Source organism: Scylla paramamosain, chromosome 14 (assembly GCF_035594125.1).
Source record: "Scylla paramamosain isolate STU-SP2022 chromosome 14, ASM3559412v1, whole genome shotgun sequence".
In the NCBI taxonomy this organism is placed as follows: domain Eukaryota; kingdom Metazoa; phylum Arthropoda; class Malacostraca; order Decapoda; family Portunidae; genus Scylla; species Scylla paramamosain.
Window position 1 is genome coordinate 445,001 of NC_087164.1, and position 25,939 is coordinate 470,939.

The 25,939-nt window shown below is 43.0% G+C and overlaps 1 protein-coding gene and 1 long non-coding RNA gene across 3 annotated transcripts in view; one reads left to right on the forward strand and one right to left on the reverse strand.

The window, feature by feature from the left end:
- The window catches only part of LOC135106725 (serine/threonine-protein phosphatase 6 regulatory ankyrin repeat subunit B-like), a 71,469-nt gene extending 47,436 nt beyond the window's left edge, over window positions 1-24,033 (forward strand). For both annotated transcript variants that reach the window (XM_064015982.1, XM_064015983.1), the window contains exons 14-17: window positions 684-989; window positions 20,526-20,795; window positions 21,641-22,048; window positions 23,869-24,033. In XM_064015982.1, coding sequence (XP_063872052.1) covers window positions 684-989; window positions 20,526-20,795; window positions 21,641-22,048; window positions 23,869-23,898 — 1,014 coding nt within the window. In that variant the 3' untranslated portion in view covers window positions 23,899-24,033. The remainder of the gene's footprint in view (window positions 1-683; window positions 990-20,525; window positions 20,796-21,640; window positions 22,049-23,868) is intronic.
- Window positions 12,487-19,510, reverse strand: LOC135106726 (uncharacterized). Its single transcript, XR_010271444.1, has 3 exons — window positions 17,969-19,510; window positions 13,148-13,269; window positions 12,487-12,747 (listed from the first exon to the last, which is right to left on the reverse strand). It is a non-coding gene; the product is annotated as an uncharacterized LOC135106726 (long non-coding RNA).
- Window positions 24,034-25,939: the final 1,906 nt, after the last annotated feature.

The following is a 25,939-nucleotide window of genomic DNA, read 5'->3' on the forward strand; positions in this document are numbered from 1 at the left end:
ATATTATTATTATTTATGATCATTATGGTTTTTGTAGACATCAGTTTTCAGTTAGTTATTTTTTTTTTGTCCTTTAACTTCATTATGTCACTGTTCTTTTATTATTATTATTATTATTATTATTATTATTATTATTATTATTATTATTATTATTACTATCATAATTATAATTAGTTATTATTTTCTCTCTCTCTCTCTTGCAGTTATGATGGAGGTAATGGTTGTGGTAGTGATGGTGGTGTTGGTGGTGGTAACAGTGGCGGTTATTTTACAGTAGAAGTGGTGGTGGTAGTTGTGATAGTAGTGTTCATTTAATAGTAAGAGTATAGGTGGTGGTGGTGGTGGTGGTGGTAGTGGTCATTTTATAGTAGTAGTTGTGGTAATTGTTGTAGTGGTGGTGGTGGTGTTGATAGTGGTGGTCATTTAATAGTAATGGTATTGGTGGTGGTGATGATTTAATAGTAATAGTATTGGTGGCGGTGGTGGTCATTTTATAGTAGTAGTGGTGGTAATGGTAGTGGTATTGGTGGTGGTGGTGGTGGTGATGATTTAATAGTAATGGTATTGGTGGTGGTGTTGGTGGCGGTGGTAGTCATTTTATAGCAGTAGTGGTGGTAATGGTAGTGGTAGTGGTGGTGGTGGTGACACAAGTGGGCAGCAACAGTGTCTGTTTGTCATCACAGAGGGAGTGGCGGGGCAGGCATGAACACCACCACAACACAGTCTTGTCCATGCTGGTGGAGGGCAACGAGGCAGACATGGCCAACATCCCCGAGGTTTATGATGGTCACACGCTGAGCCAGGATGGCCTGACGCCTCTCCACGCCGCGGCGCTGTGCGGGGCTCCCAGTGATGCTGTGGAGGCTTTGCTGCGACGCGGCGTGAGCCCTCATTTGACCACCCCTGACAACATGACCCCCGCTGACCTGGCACGGCAGCAAGGCCAAGACTCAGTGATTAAGGGACTACAGCGCCACCACTGTGTACAGGTGTGTGTGTGTGTGTGTGTGTGTGTGAATTGAATTTATAACTGAATTTAATTGAATATATTGAGTAAGGTCAGACTTTCTATAAAGTATGGAGCACAGCTCTCCAGCAAAAGAATACAGACACTATATATAGATTATATACAGAATGTGCATAATATTACATAAGAAAAGACAAATACATACAAATGAAATACGCTGTAAGCAATGGCAAAAAATTAATATAAAAAAAATGTGTATGCATATATGATGATACATACTGTCACTAATTAAGAAATAAAAAAAAAAAACTATTGAGGTGTTTTGCACACTGTTTATCTAAACATGCGTAGCACCATCCTCAAAAAACAAAAATAATTTCTTTATCACATTTGAACTTATACTTTGCATGAACAAAACATATTTGAATTGTTGGCCTATTTATGTAATTTGCTATATACATATTACCTAACCTAACAATTTCCATATCAGTACATTAAAAAAGAACATGAAATTCTTCTCCTTCTACCTCAGCATTACACATGTTACATACCCTATCTTCTCTACTGACACCTTGATACCTACCAACATTTACAGGAAGTCTATTATTACAACTTCTAAATTTAGTCACTAATAATCTGTCACCCTTTGTTAACTGTTCTAAATACTGTTCTCTGCCAAAATCTGTCTTAAACACCCTATAACTGCTACTTAATGATTTTGTTTCTAAATTATGATGCCAAGTTACAAGCCACTGATCTTTCAATCTCTGTTCCATAGCTTTCTTCACCCATCTTGAATTAGGAACATCTTGCAACACCACATACCAGACATTCCACAGTCATTACAAATATTCTTTATACAAGTTTACCATGGAGAAGTATGAAGCCCTAACCTATCCAGCTGCAATAGACATTGGTACATTAAATAACACAGTTTAGTATTTTTACCTGAAATTAGCCTAGACCAATAACCTATCATTTTTTTGTTTTTCTTTATATAAATATCAAGTAGAAATACACCCGGTTCACCATACACCATGTCATTACAAGTATTCTCATGAACACCCAAAACCTGCTTTAAAAAATTCATGTACATATACTCTAACTCCCTAGGAATATGGTAACCCAAAATTTCAGCTGCAAAACTCAATATAGGTAACACCGTGGTGGTAAATAATTTGAGTTGTATATCCACTGGCAAGTCAAACTTCCTACACTTACTTATTAATGAGTACATTGCTCTTGTAGGTGTCTCTTTTAGCTCCAGCTCACCTTTGCGAAACCTCCCATTATAATTTAATAATACTCCAAGATACTTAAACTCTGTCACTACTTCAATGTTTTCACCACCAAATTCAAGTTCATAGTTAAATTTTGTCTTCCCCTGCTAAACACTACTATTTTTGTTTTGTTATAATTTAGCTTCAATTTCCATTCATTACAATATAAATTCAGAGCAACCAGTGCCTGCTTCATTCCATCCTCACTGTCACACAAAATAATTGTATCATCTGCATACATAATAACAAATAGTTTAAGATACATGTTTAAGAAATCGTCACCAAAATTTACATAACTGCAATTATATTCAATTAATTTACTTTCAATATCATTCACATAAAAAGCAAAAAACACCAGTGATAAATTTTCCCCCTGTTTTACCCCTACATTGCAAACAAAGGTGTCTGAAATCTCCTGGTTAAGCATGACACATGATCTGATATTATTGTACATATTTCTGATTACATTTAGAATTTTTCCTTGCATCTCTTCCTTCACAAGTTTACACCATAAACCTTCACGCTGTACCATATCAAAGGCTTTCTTGTAATCAACAAATAAAGAAAATAGCTTTCTCTTCTTTCACTTAAATAAATCAATGACACATTTGAAGAAAAATATATGATCCAGAGTGGAATATCTGTGTCTGAAGCCCGTTTGTGTTTCATTAATGGTAGATAAGGTATTTGAATAATCATTAAGTCTCATTAAGTATGAAGGTGAACAGCTTCCCCATGCAGCTAAGTAAGGTGATGGCCCTGTAATTACTAACATCCTGGATGTCTCCCTTGTTTTAATAGAGTGGCACTATTGTACCCACCAACCATTCAGCTGGCATGACACCAGTATCAAGTACTTTTAATATATTAATTTAATATCATATCAGATGCTGGGGATTTATTGTTTTTTTTTTTACTTCTTAATATTTCTAACTACCTCTCCTTCACTTATAGGATCATTAAGTACTGATAAAATTTCAGCATCCACACGGTCTTCATCATTTGTAATATTCACATCACTATTGTCAGAATTTTCATCACACGCTAGCTGCTTAAAATGCTCATAGAATTCATTTAGTGTTATGGGGATCAGATAAGTTCTTTTTTGACTATTTAAAATTTTCCAATATGCTGTAGGGTCATCACTCTTATATTTTCTAAATTTCTTTATTAAGTTATCCGTCTCCTTATTCTTCACTCTTTTTAGATTTGCTTTATTTTTCCTGCTTTTCTCAATCATGTTGTTAAAATGTTCACTATGCAAATGAAACCTCTGTCTAGCTTTGTGGTATTCCTTTCTAGATGGCCAGCACTCTTTATAAAATCCCATTGAGGTGGCATTATTGGACTTTTCATGAATGATCTTTTCTCATATGGTGGGAAAGTTGCAAGTGCCGCCTCAATCAGTATTTGTTTTAAATCTAGATTAATAGCATCCATGGGTAATTCATCCACTTTTGCAATCAGTTCATTTATCTTAGTTTCATCAATATTACTCACACATAAAAATTGTTTTTCAACATTCCATTTACTTGGCCTTACACCTGATTGTCTTGATTCCTTTGCTTCTCGGTTTACAACAGGCACCGTACTTTGTATCTCAAATTTGATCCTTGCATGTAGTCCACAGTGTACATCAGACCACAAAGGTTCATAATCTAATACTTTAAAAACTACAGCATATTTCATAATCACTGGTGATCCTAAAAAATAGTCAATATTTGTATTGTTTGCCAATGCTGCAGTCCTCCCCTAACCTTCCATTGAATATATAAACTTGGTGATTCTTACAAACATCCAACAACTTTTCCCATATGAATTCCTATCTGGGGTTAAGTTTTGGTTTGCTCTAGTCTCAGTTATTCCAAAATTAGTTAAACTTACAGACACAGGGTCCTCAGCAGCCTCAGAAGGAACATCGGACATAGTGAGAGTGTGAGCATTAAAATCACCACAAAGCACATGCAATGCACATAATCATCACATGAGTAAGTAAGCAAAAAATCATCCAGCTCGTCATAGTGCTCTTCATTACCATATCTAGAGTGTGAGGGGGGAATGTAAACACAGCTTATTACCAGTTCCCTACCAAAATTTACACTACTTCTATCAACTTTAACTGAAAGTAAAGAATCATAAGTGTTACTAATATGCCTCCACTTAAAACTAGCATTTTTCTTGATGGCCATGAGTAAACCCCCAGATTTAAACCTGCTTAATTTGCTTCTGTCCTTAAAGACAATGTCAAAGCCGATATTTCCCATATTGTTTTTTACATTAATTACATCAGTATCATCACACTTAGTTTCACATCAACAAATCACACCATAATCTTTAATAAAGTTAACAAAATTCATAGATAAAAACTTTGACTTGATACCACAGACATTAAGAGATGACACATTAATATAATCCAGGGGAGGAACAAACTGAACAGAGTTAATATTACTTACACTAACACTATTATCATGCCCAAGTATGTGCTGTGCCCCAGCAGGGCCATCCTAGGCCCTTGTTAAGTGATCTAGATTTAACCTTTTCCAATCAGGAGCAGATATAACAACCTTTTCTAAGTCATCAGGACAGTTTATAACAACAGGTCTACCCCCACTGTGCAAGCATGCAAGAATGCTCCCCTCCCTTGTGGACACATTTTTCACTGTTTCTTGCTCCTTAACCATATTCAATATTTTAGCCCTTAAGGAGGTCATGTCATCATTTATATACACTTTTCTTTGCCTACCTTTCAGTTTTTTTTTTTTTTTTTTTTTTTTTTGCATAATTTCATTTCTTTTCTTTCGGTGGCAAAACCTCACAATCACTGGCCTACCTCCTTCCCTGGGCCTCCCCAAATGGTGAACAACAGAAATGTCATCCTGCTCAATTTTCACTCCAATAGTATCAGCAAGTTCTATAACTTTAGCTTCCAGCACCTCCTCACTTTCGTCTTCTTCTTCCTCTCATCCAGAAATACGTAAGTTCTCCCTTCGGGAGTACTGCTCCATCTTGTCGTGTTCATACTTGAGCAGGAGGCAATTCCTCAGCATTACTGCGATCTTGTTTTCTAATTTATCACTGAATTCCTTGAAAGCAGTAGATACAGCCGTAGACACAGCGACCGAGATTATGCTGTCAGGCTGGACAGCATAACAACTGCATCCTTAATCGTCTTACTTACACTTCTGCTTTCCCTTCCATCATTGCTGCTGGTTATATTAGCAAGCTCGTTTTCTACCTTTGTTTTCACTAATTCTTCAAGTTCAGACCCAATGAAGTGTGCCATTGTTGTGTGGAGTTCAGCAATAGAATTTCTTTACATGCATAAGTCGGTGAGGTGGTACAATATATACATGGCAAAACACACCACCTTGTTTACCTTCTGTGGCTCACACAACAGTACAGGGAAGACTTGATAGTACCTTCAGTACTGGCAGTAGAAATGTTACTCAGGCCCTGTGGCACGTCACATCAGTAGTCAGGTACTCAGAAGTTCATTTGAAATCAGTAGTAGCTCCCAGGTTAGGGTCGTAGCGGAGAAACTCCCTCAAAATATAGAGCTGTGTGTGTGTGTGTGTGTGTGTGTGAGCTTATTACATTTATCATTTTTCTAACATTAACCAATATGAATGTGATGCAAAATGTTTTTGTTTACAACATTTTGCATCCTTTACCAAGATGTATTTCTTTCTTCACATTTGTGTTTGTAAATTCATGTTAAACAAATGAAGTATTGCTTAATTTCAAGAGGTGCTTATAGATATTAATGAGGTGGTAAGCCTGCAGGTAATGGTTATGCTATAAGCTTGGTAACCCGTTTTGTTGAGTGAGCTGTGATGCAGTGCAAATATTTCAGCAGTTGGTGTGCACACTTTTCAAAGAGAGGGCAAAAATATTGAACGTGGCGGACACGTGACTGTCATGAAGGAAACAACACAGGTGGCTAGCTGAACACTAACTCACTAATTCAGAACACAAACTGTATTTCATCCTGTACTAGCTGCAAGCCAACAAGAAAGCATCAGACAGCATCTCTAGGCTGCACGAGTGCACGGGGAAGGTGCTGGTTGCAAGGAAGCAGGGTGAAGCACCAGACCTCTCATTCCTCGGTATTTTTTCAAGCTGTCATATTCGGCGACAATTCGTTCCCTGTGAAGGCAGCTTGTTGAAACATTCGGGGAATGAAACACCTCTATCTTCACCCTGCTCTTTCTCTCCCCCACAATCCCTATCCAGTGCTGCTTTTCACAGGAAAATAACAGACAGAAAAATAAAAAGAATTAATAATAATAATAATAATGATAATAATAATAATGATAATAATAATAATAATAATAATAATAATAATAATAATAATAATAATAATAATAATAATAATAACTTAAGGGTTTTAGTGTACCTTGGTTCAAATGGCTCTCAAATAGCTCTCGTGTAGCTGAGGGCACCCTTGGTTCACCGAGGGCATCAGCAGGGCCAAGGGGATGATTGTGGTTCCCCTGAATCTCCACAGAGCAAGCAAATTCACTCCTCAGCTTGTCATTGGGCCTACTGTGGACAGTCCTCATGGTCACGTCCGTGGACACCCTGCGGCTGTCAGGTGAACACCAGTAATGCTTTGCGTCGGTGTAGCAAGTGCAAAATGCACGCGCCTGACTGCCCAGCCGCTCAGTTTAAGCAGCACCTCGCTAGCACGGGCAGTGTTGCAGTCTGGTGGTAGACTGATAAGTGTTCTTGAAAGCACTCACAGGTGTCACAAAATCAGTTTTGTATTTACACTGAGTGCATCAGATCCTACTTGAATGCAAGCACTCATCAAAAATGTAAACATGCAATCCACAGGGAGACCAGCAAAGAAAAGTGCACAACTCACATCATCCCAACACTTGAAAAAATGAGCACGATGTGATTCTTCAAACGATCGGCTGTTTAGTCCTGCTCCTGACGACAAGTCTTGAGCCACGTGCTGACTGGCGGCAGCGTGGAGGGGCTAGGAGGTGAACGCGACGTGTTCCCCGAGCCGAGCTCTGGTAAAGGCCCCAAGAGACTCTCTGAAGGGTTTTAACCTAAGCTAACCTAGCCTACCCTAAGCCACCTATCCTAAGCAGGCATAACCTAACCTAACCAACCTATGCCTGAGGAGGATAAATTGCTACAGTACGACCAAACCGCAAACTACAAAACTGTGATGTCCATTATTGATTGTTTATGTTATGGACGATTTTGAGCACAAAACACAGTGGAATCACTTCACTCTGCAGCCTCTTCTTCTCTCGTCCCCCGGTGACCTTGGGGACTCGTTGGGAAGAGGGGTTTGTGGGCGGGGAACGCGGAAGTGCTCGTTTTTTGTACTTGAATGGAGACGAGAGCTTAAAATAAGGCAATCCTAACCTGACCTGATCTGACCTGACCTATCCTAACATAACCTGATCTAACCTAACCTAACCATTTTCCACTTTCTGGCCAACCCTTTAGCCATGAACACAGGTGCATGGTTTGCCTGCTTCAGACTCTTGCCAAGATCTCCAAAATCCTTCGTACCAATGATGGAATCAGAAGCCGGGTGAAAATGGAAAGATTCTCTGACGGTCACTGCATCAAATGCATGCCACAGAGTCTCTTCCTTCGACGTGGTGTCTGCTCTTCCTCAGGACTGTGAGTTTGTTTGCTCCAGCCTGCTTGGATGGAAATTTGCCTTAGCCAAAGGTGAAGATTGGAACTGCTGGGGAGTGAAAAAGTAGAGCTTTAAAACCTACACGCCTTAGGACTATGGTAACGCAAGGCCAGAGCAAACCTCCTCCCTTGTCCCCCATATCTTCTGCCCTTCTTATTTCCTAAGCCATTAATTACCTGTCCTCTGATAAACTCCTGCACTTCAGGGCTTGCATATGGAGAAATGGAGTTTTCAGCTGCTGTGGACTCTTCAGGGTCTGCTACCTCAATCCCTTTGCTTGTTTTCTGAGCTCGCTGATGAAATTCTGCGGCAACCTGATTTTTCTACACCCTGAAAACATTTCATAAGTATTTCAGCTGTTTTGTTGATAGTTATCATAACTTCAAAAACTCTAATTTGTCTTTCATATATCAGATTCACATTTGTAGCTGCCTCTGCAAAGTGGTGTTTTCACACAAAACAAAACAAAAAGTTATAACAACGGTTCAAAGACAAACGCGAACTGACGCGGAAAACTCGATAAAGTATACAATTATAGCACTCACAACATTGTGAAGCAAATAACAGCAGTCACCAGGCTTGGGGCGAGGCTGTGGTGGTGTCTGGACTGCTCCCCCAAGCTGCTGCTCAGTGATAAGGCACTGTGCGGGCACCTGACGAGGGACGCCACCTGCCGGACAGGCAATGCGTCAGTCACGGTGGCTTTCGAGTGTGTACATTCACACGGTGTACACTTGCCTCGGGAGAGCCCACACTGTCACCTGACTGTTGAGGGCTTTATGAGAGACCACAGTTTTCATCTAGCCTGGCTAGTTGCAGCTGCAAGTAATGGCTCAACACTGCCTCAAACTACCAGGTCTTTTGTTTCTGGCGATAGAAGCCTGCATTCCAACCACTAGCACATGTACATGGGTGTGGCAGACTCATAAATTGGTGGTGTGTGCACCATCTGCAGGCAAAGTGTCTCATGGAGGCGACACCAGTATCACCATTTGTAGGAACAGGACAAACCATGATTTACTTCATGAAAATAAAACATTGAAATGTAATGACAACACAAATTCAAAAGAAACTCTACTGTTATCAATATAGTAATAAGCAAAAGTTACTCAAACAGACATACTGCATTAAACAATAAATGAAAATATATATCAAGGTATTCAGCATGAATGAGCCTTTGTCACACAAACAGCTACACACACACACACACACACATACACACACACACACACACACACCGTGTGGCGCACGCCTTGAGCAGATGTGTTGTGAGAGGGCTCCAGAAGAAATACAGCTTTGCCAGATAGAAGTTGCAATAAATACAAACTCCAGGGCCTAAGGCATGGAGCTATGCTACATGTACTGTACCCCCCTGTATTCGGAAAAAAAACAATAAAATAAAATAAAAAAAATAAACAAGAGAAATGACAGAGGGCGGTGGTGCCAGAGCGACAGGTGGAAAAGCTGATGAGCGTAAACAAATGGCCGGAGACGAAGACGAAGACGGAATGGAGAGTTGGTCAGAAGAAGTACGTAATAGTCCACGTATGAAGGACTTCCAAGGCTTTAGACCAGAAGAAACAGAAATGCCAAGAACAACCGTGTTTAGAAAGTGTCTGATGCTCGAGAACACTGAGAAAATTGAGATTTAAGGAAAAGCTGTGGCAGTTATGCGGAGAAAGTTAAGGTCTGTGTTAGGACAGTAAGTGTAAATACACAAAACATCAATGAAATTAATAAAAGGCAACAGGATTGGACAAAAAAAAAAAACAGGAAGAGGAGAAGGTGAATATCAAACATTATGGAAATGCAGTTGAAGGAAGAGATGGAAAATTCTGTGGTGAAAGTAATCAAGCAAAAGGAGAAGTTAGTTAGAGACACAGTAGTAAAAAAAAAAAAAAAAGTGTGGGGTAGTGTTTGATGTCAAGGATGAAGTGAAACCTATCAAATATGAAAGAGAGAAATTTGATAGAGTCAGTCAAGAAAGTGATTAGTCAAGCTGTTGAGGAAAGTGACAGCACAGTGGAGAGACTGAAGAAGTGACAAGGATTAGCAAATATGTGCAAGGAGGTAACAGGCCAATCAAAGTTAGGTTTGGGTCCCAAATTGCAGCCGAAACAGTTATGTTAAGTGCCTGGAAGCTGTCAAAAAAAAAAAAAAGACGACTTTAAACAAATATGGATAAGAAGAGACTTAAGTGAAGAGGAAAGAAAGAAAATGAACGATATGTTGAATAAGACAAATGCAAAAAATGGGGAAGGAACCGAAGAAGAGAAAAAGAAATTCTACTGGAAAGCAGTAGACATGAAACTAAAGAAGTGGTTTGCAGGAAACAGGGAGAGGCATTGAAAGAGCTAAAGGTGGCAAACACCAATGTCAATGGCATATTAACAACATGAAAAGAGTTAAATGGTTTCCTAAGAGAAAATAAGCCTGATACTAAGGGAGTTACTGAATATAAATTAAGTGATGAAGTTACTGCAGTTAATATTGATGAAGTACAACATGTGGATGAAGAATAGAAAAAAATAAACAGGGTGGTGGAGTAAGGATGCTGACAAGGAAAGAGCTACAAGTGAAATAAGTGTTCCTTGGAGAAAGACACGAGGAAATGATTGAAGTGAAGGTGAAACGGGCAGTAAATGGTCTAAGGACCTTTGTTGTGGTATATGTCCCACCTAAGACAAGCTCATGGGATTTAGATGAATATAATACTCTACTGAAAGATACAAGAGATTGTTGGGACAGAATAATGAGTAAGAATGACAGGCTAGTACTGCTGGAAGATTCGAACAGCAACGATGTTTGTTGGGAAGATTTGACAGCCACGGGAGGGATCATGTCACGGGGATGCAGACTCTTGACACTGGCAAAGAAAAACACACTTGCCCACTGGGTTAGAGAAAATACAAGATATAGAGAAAATGAAGAACCACCAAAACTAGATTTAGTGTCTACAAAAAGAACCAGAAATTGTTGATAATATGGAATACAAACGTCCAGCAGGAAAAGTGACCACGAGGTAACAGAACTAAACTTTAAAGAATTTAAAGAAAAATTAAGGAGAAAAAACCACAGGATTGGAAGATTCAGTCATAAGAAAGGAAAATTTGATCAGTGAGGAGTGAGGAGGTGAGACAGAGGGTACATTGTATTGGAACCCCTGTGGGTATGAGACACTTGGTGGAAGGAAGTGGAGAAAGGTATTTTGGGGGGATTCAGAGAAGATAAAGGAAATGTGAGGAGGACAACCAGCGTGGAGAGAGAAATAAGGTGCATAAAGGAACTGATCTCTGGCATTCTGGAAAAGCAGGACAAGAAATGGTGAAGAAATGTTGTGGTTAGCTATGGTGAATACAATGGACCGATGTGTGGAAGAATTTACAAGATACAGAGGGGAAGAGGAACCATCTATGCGAGACCTGGGGTTTACATAAAAACCAGAGCCCAATTAAACACTTAGGCCCAGTGAGAAAAAGTGACAATGGATGAGAGACTACTTAAAGGATAGAGAAATGAGAACTGTGATCAGGGACACCTGTTCAAAATGAAGTAATGTAACAAGTGGAGTACTACAGGGGTCAGTGTTAGCACCCGTTATATTCCAAATATAAATCAGTGATATGCAGGAATGTTTGACCAGTTATTTTAATCTGCTTGCTGGTGATGCAAAATTGTTAAGAGTAACAAAGAGCCATGCTCATTGTATGGAGCTGCAAAGAGATATTCACAAATCTTATGGGTGGAGCAAGAAGTGGAAATTGGAACTGAATGCTAACAAATGCCATATGAAGGAACTGGGAAAGAGTAAAAAAAATGACCTGCATGGGACCATAAAATGGGGAGGAAATAATAATGAAGAGCAACAAGGAGGAGAAAGACCTAGGAGTGGTTATTCAAGATACCCTGACCCATGAACAGCGTACAAGTGAGATAACAACATGTTAGGGTGGCATTTCATTACATGGACAAGACTAGGATGAAAAAAATTATAGCCACTATGCTACGTCCCAGGCTGGAACGTGCAGCAGTGGTGTGTTCTCCGCATATGAAGAAGGACATGAAGAAGTTGGAAAGAATTCAGCGGGCAGCTACAAGGATGGTACCGGAGCTGAAAGAAAAGACCTAACGTACAGAGAAAGGTTGAAAGAAATGTGACTGCCAACTTTGCAAGTTAGAAGAGAAAGAGGAGATCTAACAACTATGTATAAAACAGTTAACCGCACTGAGAAGATAGACACACAGGACCTGGCGGTGCTGAAAGAAGACGAAGCTGGACGGACGAGAGGGCACTCAAAGAAGAACAGGAAGAGTCAGTGTTTGAGGGACATCAAGAAGTACAGTTTTCCACACAGGAATGTGGATATCTGGAACAGCAGAAATGAAGAGGTTGTTACAACACCAAACGTGGATAAGTTTAAGGAAATGCTGGATAAATATAGATATGGAGATACGACACTACGAGCCCTGCTGGAACACACACACAAGACAGGTGAAAAATTAATGTAAGAAGGAATATGGCACACACTAAGAAGTAATAAACAATGAAGGTGTGTGTATATACACATCTATGCACCTTCAAGTGTCCCACTGCCGTGACCACCATGGCTGTCCTGTACAGAACTGCCACCTCAAGGACTGCTACCTATGCACCTTCAAGTGTCCCACTGCCGTGACCACCGTGGCTGTCGTGTACAGGACTGCCACCTCAAGGACTGCCATCTATGCACCTTCAAGTGTCCCACTGCTGTGACCACCGTGGCTGTCGTGTACAGGACTGCCACCTCAAGGACTGCCATCTCAGCAAATTCCAATGCACTGAAAATGACACGCTGAAGAAACAAAAAAATTGAGTAAATAAACAACAACAATACCAAAGCTGTACAACACAAGCTGTGTTGTACAGTTCCATACTTTACCTAAACCGTGAGGCAATGTTAAAATGTAGCCAACATTTGATATACATTATTTTACAAATCACAACCTCCGACCACCGTGCCGTGCTTCACAGTGCCTCAGGTCACCAGCGCACATCCAGACAGTAATGACGGTTGGGTACAACAGTACTCGCTGCATTAAGTCAGCAGCTCTCAAAATAAATCCAGTACATTTTAATACAACTATGAGTACTGCCAAAATTTTTCATTATACAATGTAAACACTGCATTTTAAAACATGTACATTATCAGGGACAAAAAACTCAATTACTGAAAATAGCCTCTCGTCACATACGGGACGGCATTACTGAGAAGACGACCCTTGCTCCCAAGGAAACAAGGAGGAAACGGTCATCACAGACCACCTGGGTGTGTTTCTGGCGTGCTACATTCAGGCTTTTCACCCACCGGAACCGTCTGAAAATGTAGTGGAGATGTAATAACCAGAAAGTGATAATAAATACATACCTACACTCAATATCTGTGCACCACACAACTCGACATAAAATCATCAAAGAATGAGAGGTAAAAATACTGAAAGAGTTTAGATCCCAAACTTGTACGTGCAGTTTTGTCTTTAGAGATATTGCTGGATTTTGCTGTTTTTCTACATGAACTTCTTTCTTAGAAACCAATAACCTTGCAAAGAGATATTTGTACAAGCAATTTACTGCAACTCTATGCCGAGGAAACTACACCTGCTTATGAAAATGTGCACCTGGTCTTCAGGTGAATCCTGTACAACATTTGTTATAAACACACACTCTGCATGCACACATCTTTTGTCACATCCTACCAGGAATTTCCTGCCACACAGTCACTCATCAACCCATTACGTGAAGAAACAATCCAAAGTAAATTTCCTGCTTCTCTACAAACTCCATATGGTGAACAAAACTTTTTTTTTTCCTGTTAAGTTCTGATGTGATTTTTAAAAATCTTCATTCACTTCCTGTCACAAATCATTCAGTTTTCATTTTTACCGCCTGTCCACCATAAGGAACAGTAATTTATGACATAAATTAATTGCAAATTAGTGAAAAAGCATCAAAACTTGGCATAAAAAACAGTTTTGTCCCTGTGAACGTTTCCCTTTGTGTCTCACAACACAAGGGGGCAGTCACAGCCTGCCCTCTAAAGACAACTCTCTTCCTCCACACAAAAATACAAGCACCTAATAGCACACACACCCTTCACTCAAAAATTTTAAAATCATGGCGACTCCTACACCTCGGAGTTCCCATCTGGGGAGGGGACCATAAATGTCCCCAGGTCGGACTGCCTTTCTGTTGACGACCCTAAGTGTCTTGACACCCCCCTCAACTTTTTCTTCATTAACTTCTGCAACATTCCCGGTATAAGATCTAATTTTCAATCTGTAGAACACCACCTCTCCTCTTCTAAACCTCATCTTCTTTTCCTCACTGAAACTCAGGTGTCTGAGGCAACTGACAGTAACCCTTTTTCTGTTCCCTCATACTTTCTCTATCCTCATTTTCGATCCAAAACTGGATGCTGCGTTTATGTGTGCAATGACTTAACCTGCTCTCGTGCCCACGCTCTTGAATCTTCCGAGTTTTCCACCATCTGGCTACGACTACAGAGTCATTCTCATACTAAATTTATCTGTGCTGTATACCTCTCTCCTAACTCCTCTGACTATAAGAAATTCTTTGACTACTTAACTTCCAAAGTGGAGCACATTCTGACCCTCTTTCCTTTTGCAGAGATCTCCATTCTTGGAGACTTCAATGTTCACCACCAGCTTTGGCTTTCCTCTCCCTTCACTGACCATCCTGGTGAACTAGCCTACAACTTTGCTATCTTCCATGACCTAGAGCAATTGGTGCAACACCCTACTCGTATTCCTGACCGTCTTGGAGATACGCCCAACATTCTTGACCTTTTCCTGACCTCTAATACTTCTGCTTATGCTGTCACCCTTTCTTCTCCGTTGGGCTCCTCCGATCACAATCTCATATCTTTATCTTGTTCTATCACTCCAATCCCTCCTCAGGATCCTCCTAAGCGAGGGTGCCTCTGGCGTTTTGCCTCTGCTAGTTGGGGGGACCTGAGGAGGTATTTCGCTGATTTTCCTTGGAATGACTACTGCTTCCGTGTCAGAGACCCGTCTTTGTGTGCTGATCGCATAACAGAGGTGATAGTGTCTGGCATGGAGGCGTACATTCCTCACTCTTTTTCTCGTCCTAAACCTTCTAAACCTTGGTTTAACACAGCTTGTTCTCGTGCTATACATGATAGAGAGGTGGCCCACAAAAGGTACTTAAGCCTTCCATCACCAGAATCTCATGCACTTTATATTTCTGCCCGGAACCATGCCAAGTCTGTTCTCCAACTAGCCAAAAACTCCTTCATTAACAGAAAATGTCAAAACCTTTCAAGATCTAACTCCCCTCGTGATTTCTGGCATCTAGCCAAAAATATCTCCAATAACTTTGCTTCTTCTTCTTTCCCTCCTCTACTTCAACCAGATGGCACCACTGCTATCACATCTATTTCTAAAGCTGAACTCTTTACTCAAACCTTTGCTAAAAACACTACCTTGGACGATTCTGGGCTTGTTCCTCCCTCTCCTCCACCCTCCGACTACTTCATGCCACGTATTAAAATTCTTCGCAATGATGTTTTCCATACCCTTGCTGGCCTAAACCCTCTGAAGGCTTATGGACCTGATGGGGTCCCTCCTATTGTTCTCCGAAACTGTGCCTCCGTGCTTGCACCTTGCCTAGTCAAACTCTTTCAGCTCTGTCTGTCAACATCTACCTTTCCTTCTTGCTGGAAGTTTGCCTACATTCAACCTGTTCCTAAAAAGGGTGACCGCTCTAATCCCTCAAACTACCGTCCTATTGCTTTAATTTCCTGCTTATCTAAAGTTCTTGAATCTATCCTCAACATGAAGATTCTTAAACATCTATCACTTCACAACCTTCTATCTGATCGCCAGTATGGGTTCCGTCAAGGCCGCTCTACTGGTGATCTTCTGGCTTTCCTTACTGAGTCTTGGTCATCCTCTTTTAGAGATTTTGGTGAAACTTTTGCTGTTGCCTTGGACATATCAAAAGCCTTTGATAGAGTCTGGCACAAAGCTTTGATTTCCAAACTACCCTCTTACGGTTTCTATCCTTCTCTCTGTAACTTCATCTCAAGTTTCCTTTCTGACCGTTCTATTGCTGCTGTGGTAGACGGTCACTGTTCTTCTCCTAAATCTATTAACAGTGGTGTTCTTCAGGGTTCTGTCCTGTCACCAACTCTCTTCTTATTATTAATTAATGATCTTCTAAACCAAACTTCTTGTCCTATCCACTCCTACGCTGATGATACCACCCTGCACTTTTCCACGTCTTTTCATAGACGTCCAACCCTTCAGGAGGTAAATATAGCATGCGGGGAAGCCACAGAACGCCTGATTTCTGATCTTTCTAAAATTTCTGATTGGGGCATAGCAAACTTGGTATTGTTCAATGCCTCAAAAACTCAATTCCTCCATCTATCAACTCGACACAACCTTCCAGACAACTATCCCCTCTTCTTCAATGACACTCAACTGTCCCCCTCTTCTACACTGAACATCCTCGGTCTGTCCTTTACTTATAATCTGAACTGGAAACTTCACATCTCATCTCTAGCTAAAACAGCTTCTATGAAGTTAGGTGTTCTGAGACGTCTCCGCCAGTTTTTCTCACCCCCCCAGCTGCTAACTCTGTACAAGGGCCTTATCCATCCATGTATGGAGTATGCTTCACATGTCTGGGGGGGGTTCCACTGATACTGCTCTTCTAGACAGGGTGAAATCAAAAGCTTTTCGTCTCATCAACTCCTCTCCTCTAACTGACTGTCTTCAGCCTCTCTCTCACCGCCGCAATGTTGCATATCTAGCTGTCTTCTACCGCTATTTTCATGCTAACTGCTCTTTTGATCTTGCTAACTGCATGCCTCCCCTTCTTCCGCGGCGTCGCTGCACAAGACTTTCTTCTTTCTCTCACCCCTATTCTGTCCACCTCTCTAACGCAAGAGTTAACCAGTATTCTCAATCATTCATCCCTTTTTCTGGTAAACTCTGAAACTCCCTGCCTGCTTCTGTATTTCCACCTTCCTATGACTTGACTTCCTTCAAGAGGGAGGTTTCAAGACACTTATCCACCAATTTTTGACCACTGCTTTGACCCCTTTATGGGACTGGCATTTCAGTGGGCATTTTTTTTATTAGATTTTTGTTGCCCTTTGCCAGTATCCTTCCTACATAAAAAAAAAAAATACTCATCTACACTGTGCAGTTCACAGTTCACACCAGGTGCTCACAATAGCACTCCTGATAAAAAAAAACACACAATTAAAAAAAAAAAGTTCACTGGCAGCATTAATATAAGTTTCTGATGAGATCATGGAGTTCTTAATCTAACCTGACTTAAACAATCCAAACCTCACCAACTTTCACACCTAACCTGACTTAACCTAAACAACCTAACCTAACCTTCCTAACTAACCTAACCTAACTCACCCAAACAACACCTAACCAATCTTCCTAACTTGACTTAATTAAACTAAACCCAGCCAACCATCCTAACTAATCTAACCTAACTTTGCCAAACCAAACTTAACCAACTTACCTAATTAACATGACCAAACCTAGCTTACATACCAACCTAACCTAACCAAACCTGACCAACCTAACTTAACCAAACCAAACATAGCCTGCCTACCTAGCTAACCTAACTTTCTAACTAACCTAATCTTAACACATCGGAAAGAAAGCCAATAAATGTTCAGAAATCGTTGCTGGCGTCAGTATGTCACACACACACACACACACACACACACACACACACACACACACACACACACACACACATACACACACACACACACACACACACACACACACACACACACACATATGGACTTCATAATACGCAGCACGAGGAGCTCCAGCCAGTGCCATGCGTCATGAAAGCTGAAGTGAGGATGTATAGGTTGTGTCTGATTCAACAAGTGCACTATTTTATAGCCCTCTTAAAATGACAACTGCATCCTTGAAGTGCATTGAGTAAACATTTATTTATGTACCCCTTCATCTCTTATTTGCTACTATACTCACCTCTTGGCATCCTTAGGAAATAAATGTAGGTTTTTGAGACCATTCTTGTCTCTCTCCTCTCTCTCTCTCACACACACACACACACACACAGAGCAGGAATTCTTTGAAATTGTTAGTCTTGATCTTGATCTTGATGGTACAGGTGGCTCAGGATCACTCCGAGGCCAGGCCTTTGGATCGGCAACTCCTGTAGAAGGGGGAAAAAAAAGAGAAACGAACAGCATCCTCTATCCTAATTGTTCATACACCTGGCACGCCACATTCTCTCCAGAAACTCTTTCACCGCCTTAATCATCCTTTCATTGGCCTCTCTACACAGTCCCAGCAACAACACCATCCACTCTTTTCCTGTCTTCTCCACTCTTTCATTCCTATCATGCTCTAACTCAGTCAATATCACTTGCATCATCTCATTCCTGTCTCTGGCATACTTCACGCACTCCAGCACCACATGTTCCACCGTCTCATCCTCTCCCATGTCACACATCTGGCACACTTTGCTGTGGGACTCAGACCACCTGTAACTCCTTGCATTCACATCCATACACTGTGCCCTCGCTCGGAATACCATTCCAGGGTCTTCTTTCTTTCCATCTAATTCTTCCATTCATTGAGTCCCACACACTTCACTTCTTTGTCTATCTCACTCTTCCATTTTCTCACATCCCATTCAGCTCCCACTCTGCCTCCTCTTATTACCACCCATTCACGCTTATTTTCATTCCTCCCAGCCATTTTTATCGCCCACACAACTTGCAATCCATTCCTGTCTGTCATTCTCATGCACCTCTTCCTCCATTTGCTTCCACTTTCATTCCACAGGTACACCTTCCTTGCTATTCTTGCATCATCCATTCTCTCAAGCCTAATCTTGTACCTAAGTGTGGCTTTTGTGAGTCTTTCCCTAAAGGTGCTCCATCCCATGTCACCTCTCAAGGCTTCAACTGCTGTGCACCTCGGTGCAATCAGTGCCATCCTTGCTACTCTATTCTGGCCCACTTCTAACTTATCAATTTCACTTTCCTTCCATGCAATCACATCCATAGCATACATTATACTTGGCACAGCCACACTCTTCCACACTTCTCTCAACACATCATACTTACTTGCTCTCATCCTTGCCGCTCTTCCCAATCGACCTACCCACTGGTTTACCATACTTATCTTTTCATTCTTTGCCTTTGCACACCCACTGGGACTCATCCACATCCCTAAGTACTTGTAATCCTGCATCCGCTTCAACTCATTCTCTCCAAGTCTCCATACCACATTACTTTCATCCTCTGACCTATTCACAGTCATTACATTGCTTTTCTCGCTGTTAAACCTTACTCCAAAGTCTTTTCCATACCCATCCACAACATCCAACAAGCTTTAAAGCTCATCTGCCGATTCACTCATAACGACTACTTCATCTGCATAAAGGAACACACACACTTTATCATTCCCCACACTTGCCCCTACATTCATTCTTCTCATCCTGGCTGTTAGCTCCTCTGTACCACCATTCTTGTAGAGCTCATACGGTATATCATCTGGACCCGCTGCCTTGCCAGTCTTTTTCCTTCTCACACACCTCCTCTCTTCCTCCTAGCAGATTCTTCCTTTCCAGTGTCACACATCCTTCTCTCACACTAAACATCTCACCTATCCCATCTACTTCTTCCAAGAACCCTTTGCTTGCCTCCCTGATTCCCTCCTTCTCTGTTTTAACTACACCATCCACTTTCAGACTCTCCACACCAACACTGCCTGACATTCTCATACACCTTTCATGAACTTGTATCATTCACAGCCACCTTTCATACATTTCTCCCTTAAAGACTGAATCACACTCCTTTCACTCTTCACTTTGGCATTCATTATTATTCCTCTTGTCAACCGCTGCTGCTTCCTATACATTGCCCATGCATTCTGATACTCATTCTCTGCCTCATCGCTTTCATGCCTCTTTTTCCTCAGCTATCTACACTGTCTACTCATTCTATTTCGCTCCTTCCTAGCCGCTCTGATTTCATCATTCCACCATGGTTTACATACATTCTTTCTACTACCTACTCTCACAAACCCTATCCGTCTCTGAGCAGCACCCATTACGTTTCTCATTCAGATGCTCCACGTCATGCACACTTTTATCATTCTTCAGTTTTTGACTACCGCTTCGGATCCTACTTGTGGATCGGTATCTCAGTGGTCTTTTTTATTTTGCTGGATTTTTGTCACCCTTGCCCTGTGTTCCCGCTATATAAAAAATGAAAAAGAACAGACACACACACACACACACACACACACACACACACACACACACACACACACACACACACACACACACACACACACACACACACACACACACACACACACACACACACACACACAGGCCATAACAATGCACACTGACACATCGCCACAGCCACCAGTGAACACTTATGTCGCCACCAAGCGAAACTTTCTGAAAACCGTGACAACATTATTATTATATTATTACATCACATTATATTATGTAACTTTCATTGCGATACCATCAGCACCATGGTTTCCCTTCTCTCTCCGGCAGAGCTACAAGCTTCCTGAAGAACTGCATGAGGAGCTGCTCTCAACAGTCAGTCGCCGGGACGACGTGCAGGCGGTGTCCACCCTCATATGTAAGGGCGCGCCCATAGAGCTCCCGGGTGGCCTTTCTGTCCTCAGACTGGCTGTCACCACCGACCGCATACACACCGTCAGCCTGCTGCTGGCTAGCGGTGCACCGCTGCCTGCCAGCCTGCTGCAGGAGGCTTGGCAGAGCCCCGACGTGACTCACAGGGTGCTGGCCACCCTCACCACCGTGAGTACCTTCCCTTCCCTGTCTCACAGAACTACCTCACTGTAAAGGTGAGGACGAGCACCGGTACTGGACCCAAGTCTCAGCGGTGGCTCCTTTGCAGAGTGGAAAGTGTTTGAACAACTTGGATGAGTTATAGGTCTGTTGGTTGTAGAGGACGAGCCTTTATGTTTCAGTGCCGTCGGTTTCAGGTTTTAGTGCTGCACATGACAGACCTGCAGCACACCAAACCTGTCCAACATTACAGATTATGCAACAGAATCTTGTTATTTCATAAAAGGACACTTCAGTGTAATGTTTAGAACAAGAAATGAAGTAGATCTCATAATACTTGAATCAATGTTAATTCATCATTATAATCCTAAAAGTAATTGTAATAATGCTTGTCAAACCTAATATTTGGAATAATTTTTTGTATTTTTCCTTTTTTTTCGGACAAGGTAAGGTTGTATTTGTACATGCACTTTTAGATTTGTGACACTTAATGACACTTCTGCATAACTGCCCTACCTCTCTCTCTCTCTCTCTCTCTCTCTCTCTCTCTCTCTCTCTCTCTCTCTCTCTCTCTCTCTCTCTCTCTCTCTCTCTCTCTCTCTCTCTCTCTCTCTCTCTCTCTCTCTCTCTCTCTCTCTCTCTCTCTCTCTCTCTCTCTCTCTCTCTCTCTCTCTCTCTCTCTCTCTCTCTCTCTCTCTCTCTCTCTCTCTCTCTCTCTCTCTCTCTCTCTCTCTCTCTCTCTCTCTCTCTCTCTCTCTCTCTCTCTCTCTCTCTCTCTCTCTCTCTCTCTCTCTCTCTCTCTCTCTCTCTGCGCACGGTGCTTACCTGATGTGGTGACCATCCTTTCCTCACAGGCCTACTGCTGCCGGCTGCGTGCAGAGCAGCGTCGCCTGGAAAAGGTCAGCAGCGCCCTTGTCGAGGGCATCGACAATCTAGTGACAACCATCGAGGGAAATACTCCCTGGCAGGCAGCCTGGCGATGGGGAAAGGAGACTGACCGGCCAGCACTGAGCGACCTCCTGGCAAAGGCAGCGGCTGCCAACTGCCCCGTGACTGCCGCCTTCCTGCATAGGGCAGGAGGGTGGACAGTCTTTAATGGAGCCTCTGGTGGCACTGCCCTCCACGCTACCCTGGAGGCTGGCCACAAAGGCATGGCCGAGCTGCTGATCAGGGACCTTGGGGGCTGCCCATACGTGCCGGACACACATGGTCGCCTTGCGGTGCACATGATGCCTCACGAGGAGCAACAGAGGCTGGAGCAGGTGAGGCTGCTTGTCTGTGTACTCTTTTGGATGGCGGCATGAACTCACTTCACCAGCTGATGAAAACTTCAGCACCTGTCGAGCTTATTTCGTCTGCTACGCCTCCTTGGTCACACTCCTGTAATAATCCTGACACACGCATACACTATATGGAATTTGTCACCTAACAAAATATTGGAAAATATTGAAATAACATGACCGTTTCCATCAGAGTGCTGGATTTGGTTAGGCTAAGTTTAGCTTAATATTTAGTTCACTAAGTTCATTGCTGATTCTTTCGTTGCATAGATTATGATTTAAAAAATCATAATTTCACCCAGAAATAAAGTAACTATCTCATAAATAGTAGGCTAGGATGATTTACATTAAACCCGAAATATTTCTATGTAACAAATGTGTGTACAGCAACGAGGGACAGAGAAAAAGATGACTCATTAAGTGGCTGGCTGGCACAGCAGTTTGGTGAATGTCAGACAGACATTGAAAGGGAGGAATTTAAGTCACAAGAAGTCACCATAATAATGGATATGGCGTGCTGAAGGCACAGCTGATGTATTTTCACACCCTCCTTTTTAGTGTTGGCGTGGTTAATTCTTTGGTCAAGAACTGACTCGTTTTATCTAATGAGGCCGCTCCGGCATACCAGCGTTACCGAATCGGCGCTTTTCGTTTTGTTATAATAGTCACCAGGTTGGGGATTACCGAAGCCATGAAAACACCAGCTGTGAAAGTGGTTGGAGGTGTCAACAGGCTGGTAAGGCTTTCATTTGGGAATGTTACCAACCGACTGTGAAATTGGCCCTTTGGTATTTCTCCCTTGTCTAATGAGTCCCTCAATGCCGCAGCAACGGCTCGCTAAGCTCACCCGTGCACTCCTGCAGTGCTCTAGGATGATGTCATCTGGCCCTGGAGATTTAGTCATTTTCTGTTTATCTATCTGTTTAATGATGATGTCCTTGCTTATGGCGATATAGACAGATGGGGGAATTGAGTTTTTGTGGCACTGAACAATACTAAGTTTGCTTTGACCCAGTCAGAAAATTCAGAAACGAGAAACCTGCCCCGCATAGATGACGCGTGTGACAACGCTTTAGAAGTGTATAGAATATTGTACAAGACAAGACATTGTTTAACAATAAAGCCATTTATTAGTGTGTGCTGTGCCATATGCTGTCCTACTCTGCTTTGCTGTGTTCCCATCTGGGCCAGCACATGGCCGTCATTTATCAAAAAGTTATCGTGATAAAAATAAATAAATAAATAAATCAGAGGTATGCTTTCCCTGGGAAAATTGTAGTCTGCAGCTAGAGTTGCTTCATTAATGACATTGTTTAATTTCTCATCGATACACAAATCACTTTCATTGTTCTTAATTTATAAAACTCTCACAAAGCACACAGGAAATGAAGTGCCTCGGCTACTGGATGGTGTTCGCCAAAGAAGAAGCATCAACGTGGATTTTATGTAGCCACAGCTTCGAGCATCCTCTTACCAAAACAGCACGCTGTGTTTTGAACCAAACGTTTTCAGTAGTCTACCTTTGCACAACAAACTTATTCATATTATGAATATTATGCAGCTCGATTATGGTATTATATTATATTACTATTACTTACTATTTGATTCTATTAGTTGACCAATTAAGCTACTTGTATTTTTTAATCTTGCCTAATAAACAACTCCAATCAGGCAGACAAATGCTAATATACGTATGTAATCCTCGATTTCTATCATCATTTCTAACATATCTATGTGTACGCAGCAATAAAGGGTTATTTACTTGTTCATATATTCACCGCTCTCTTTCTCTTTGCACACAGAAGCTCTTTATGGCGGAGCGTGAAAACTGAAGGATATGGAGCTTCGCTTGAAGGCAGATCACGAGAAGACCGCAGCACGGACAGCGTTGTGTATACAGGAGGATCTTTTTGAGAGCCACAAGAAGGGCGAGGGTAAGAATGTCTCCTTACCTGATGGCCACGCTGCCCTGCTGCTGGCCTCAGGCAAAGGTCTCCGGCAGCTGACTCATCTTATACTGCAAGAGGGTCACTTCCCCGTGGACGAGGTGCTGGACCACACCTGCGGCACCACCGCCCTCCACCAGGCGGCCTCGCACGGCCAGGACGGCTGCGTGGCGCTGCTGCTGAGCGCTGGCGCCAACCCACAGCAGCGTGACACGTATGGCCAGACACCCCCTCACCTGGCCGCCATGTTTGGCCATAAAAGTACTTTTGAACTCCTGGCACACCAAGTGACGCAGGACTTTCCTTGCCGCGCGGGCACCACGAGCACACAGGTGAGAGAAAATTTTAAAGTGTTTCACAAAATGTATTATAAATATAAGCGTAATCTATTAGACCCAATCGACCGACGTGACCCGGAAAGCGTCATAAGAAATCTTGTGAGATCCATAGGCCTGCAAGAGCTGCAGGAGGAGGCTCAGCGGGTGGCTGTGGATCTATCAAAGGGCGAGGCCCTTGAGGTAAAGGAGGCGGTGATGGCAGAAATAAGCATCATCATGAATAAGGTGTCAGCCGCTGATGCTACGTACCGCGGCGACCTGAGGCTGGCAGGCAGTTCTCAGGACGGGTCTAAGCTTTACGCCCCTGACGAATTTGATATAAACCTCGTGATTCACAAGGATGACGTAGGAATAACTGTTAGCGAGAGAGGGAAGGAGGAAGTCCCGCTGAAGGGCAGGTTACAGATTTGTGTGAAGACTGACAATCCCCACCTTGAGGGTAATAGATTTATGGCCAGTTTGTACGAGGAGGTGCACCGGTGCCTCGATGGCCACACCCTGCAGGACAAAAGACTGAGCCTGGTGCCGCCGGGCCTGACCAGCACGCAAGTGGGCGTGGGACTCTCTCTGGCCTGGCAGGGGCGAGAGTATCCACTGTTGCTGGTCAGCGTGGACCTGGTGCCAGTGCTTGAGGTGGCATGGCTGGAGCAAGTTTGCAGACCGTTCCTCACTCCTGAGGACACCACCACCATGCAGCTCAGTAATGCTGCTGATGGAACATGGCGCTGCAGCTTTGCCTTGACAGAGGCTGAGGTGCTGGGGACGTTGACGCCCGCAGAGCGCCAGGTGCAGCTGATGGGAAAAGTACTTCTTTCCCGCCTCAAGCCCGAGCGCTGGATGCCTCGGCACAAAAAGAGCTTTTTCAAATGGTTCGCCACACGGGAGTGGAACATCGCGGTGCCAAGCGGGTTCTGTTTCAAGAACGCCATCCTGCGGTGGCTGGAGCACAGGCGGTCGAGGGAGGTAGAGCTTGGGGCTGGCCAGGAGCACGACCACACCAAGGAGTTGGGGGCTGGAGAGGAGAGGGACCACACCAAGGAGTTGGGGGCTGGCCAGGAGCATGACCACACCAAGGAGTTGGGGGCTGGACAGGAGAGGGACCACACCAAGGAGTTGGGGGCTGGACAGGTGCAGGACCACACCAAGGAGTTGGGGGCTGGACAGGAGAGGGACCACACCAAGGAGTTGGGGGCTGGCCAGGAGCACGACCACACCAAGGAGTTGGAGGCTGGACAGGAGAGGGACCACACCAAGGAGTTGGGGGCTGGCCAGGAGCACGACCACACCAAGGAGTTGGAGGCTGGACAGGAGAGGGACCACACCAAGGAGTTGGGGGCTGGACAGGAGGGGAACCACACCAAGGAGTTGGGGGCTGGACAAGAGGGGGACCATACAAAGGAGTTGGAGGGTGAACGGAAGGGGAAGCACGCAAAGTGGTTGGGGCCGGGGCGGGAGGGGGACCCCACCAGATGGCTGGTGGAGGTGTTCAGATTGATGTGTGCGAACCCAGAAGAGACACGAGAGAACCTGACAACTCAAAACAGCTCCGCCTACTTTGGAGGAGACTGTGAGGGGCGGAAGCCTGGGGA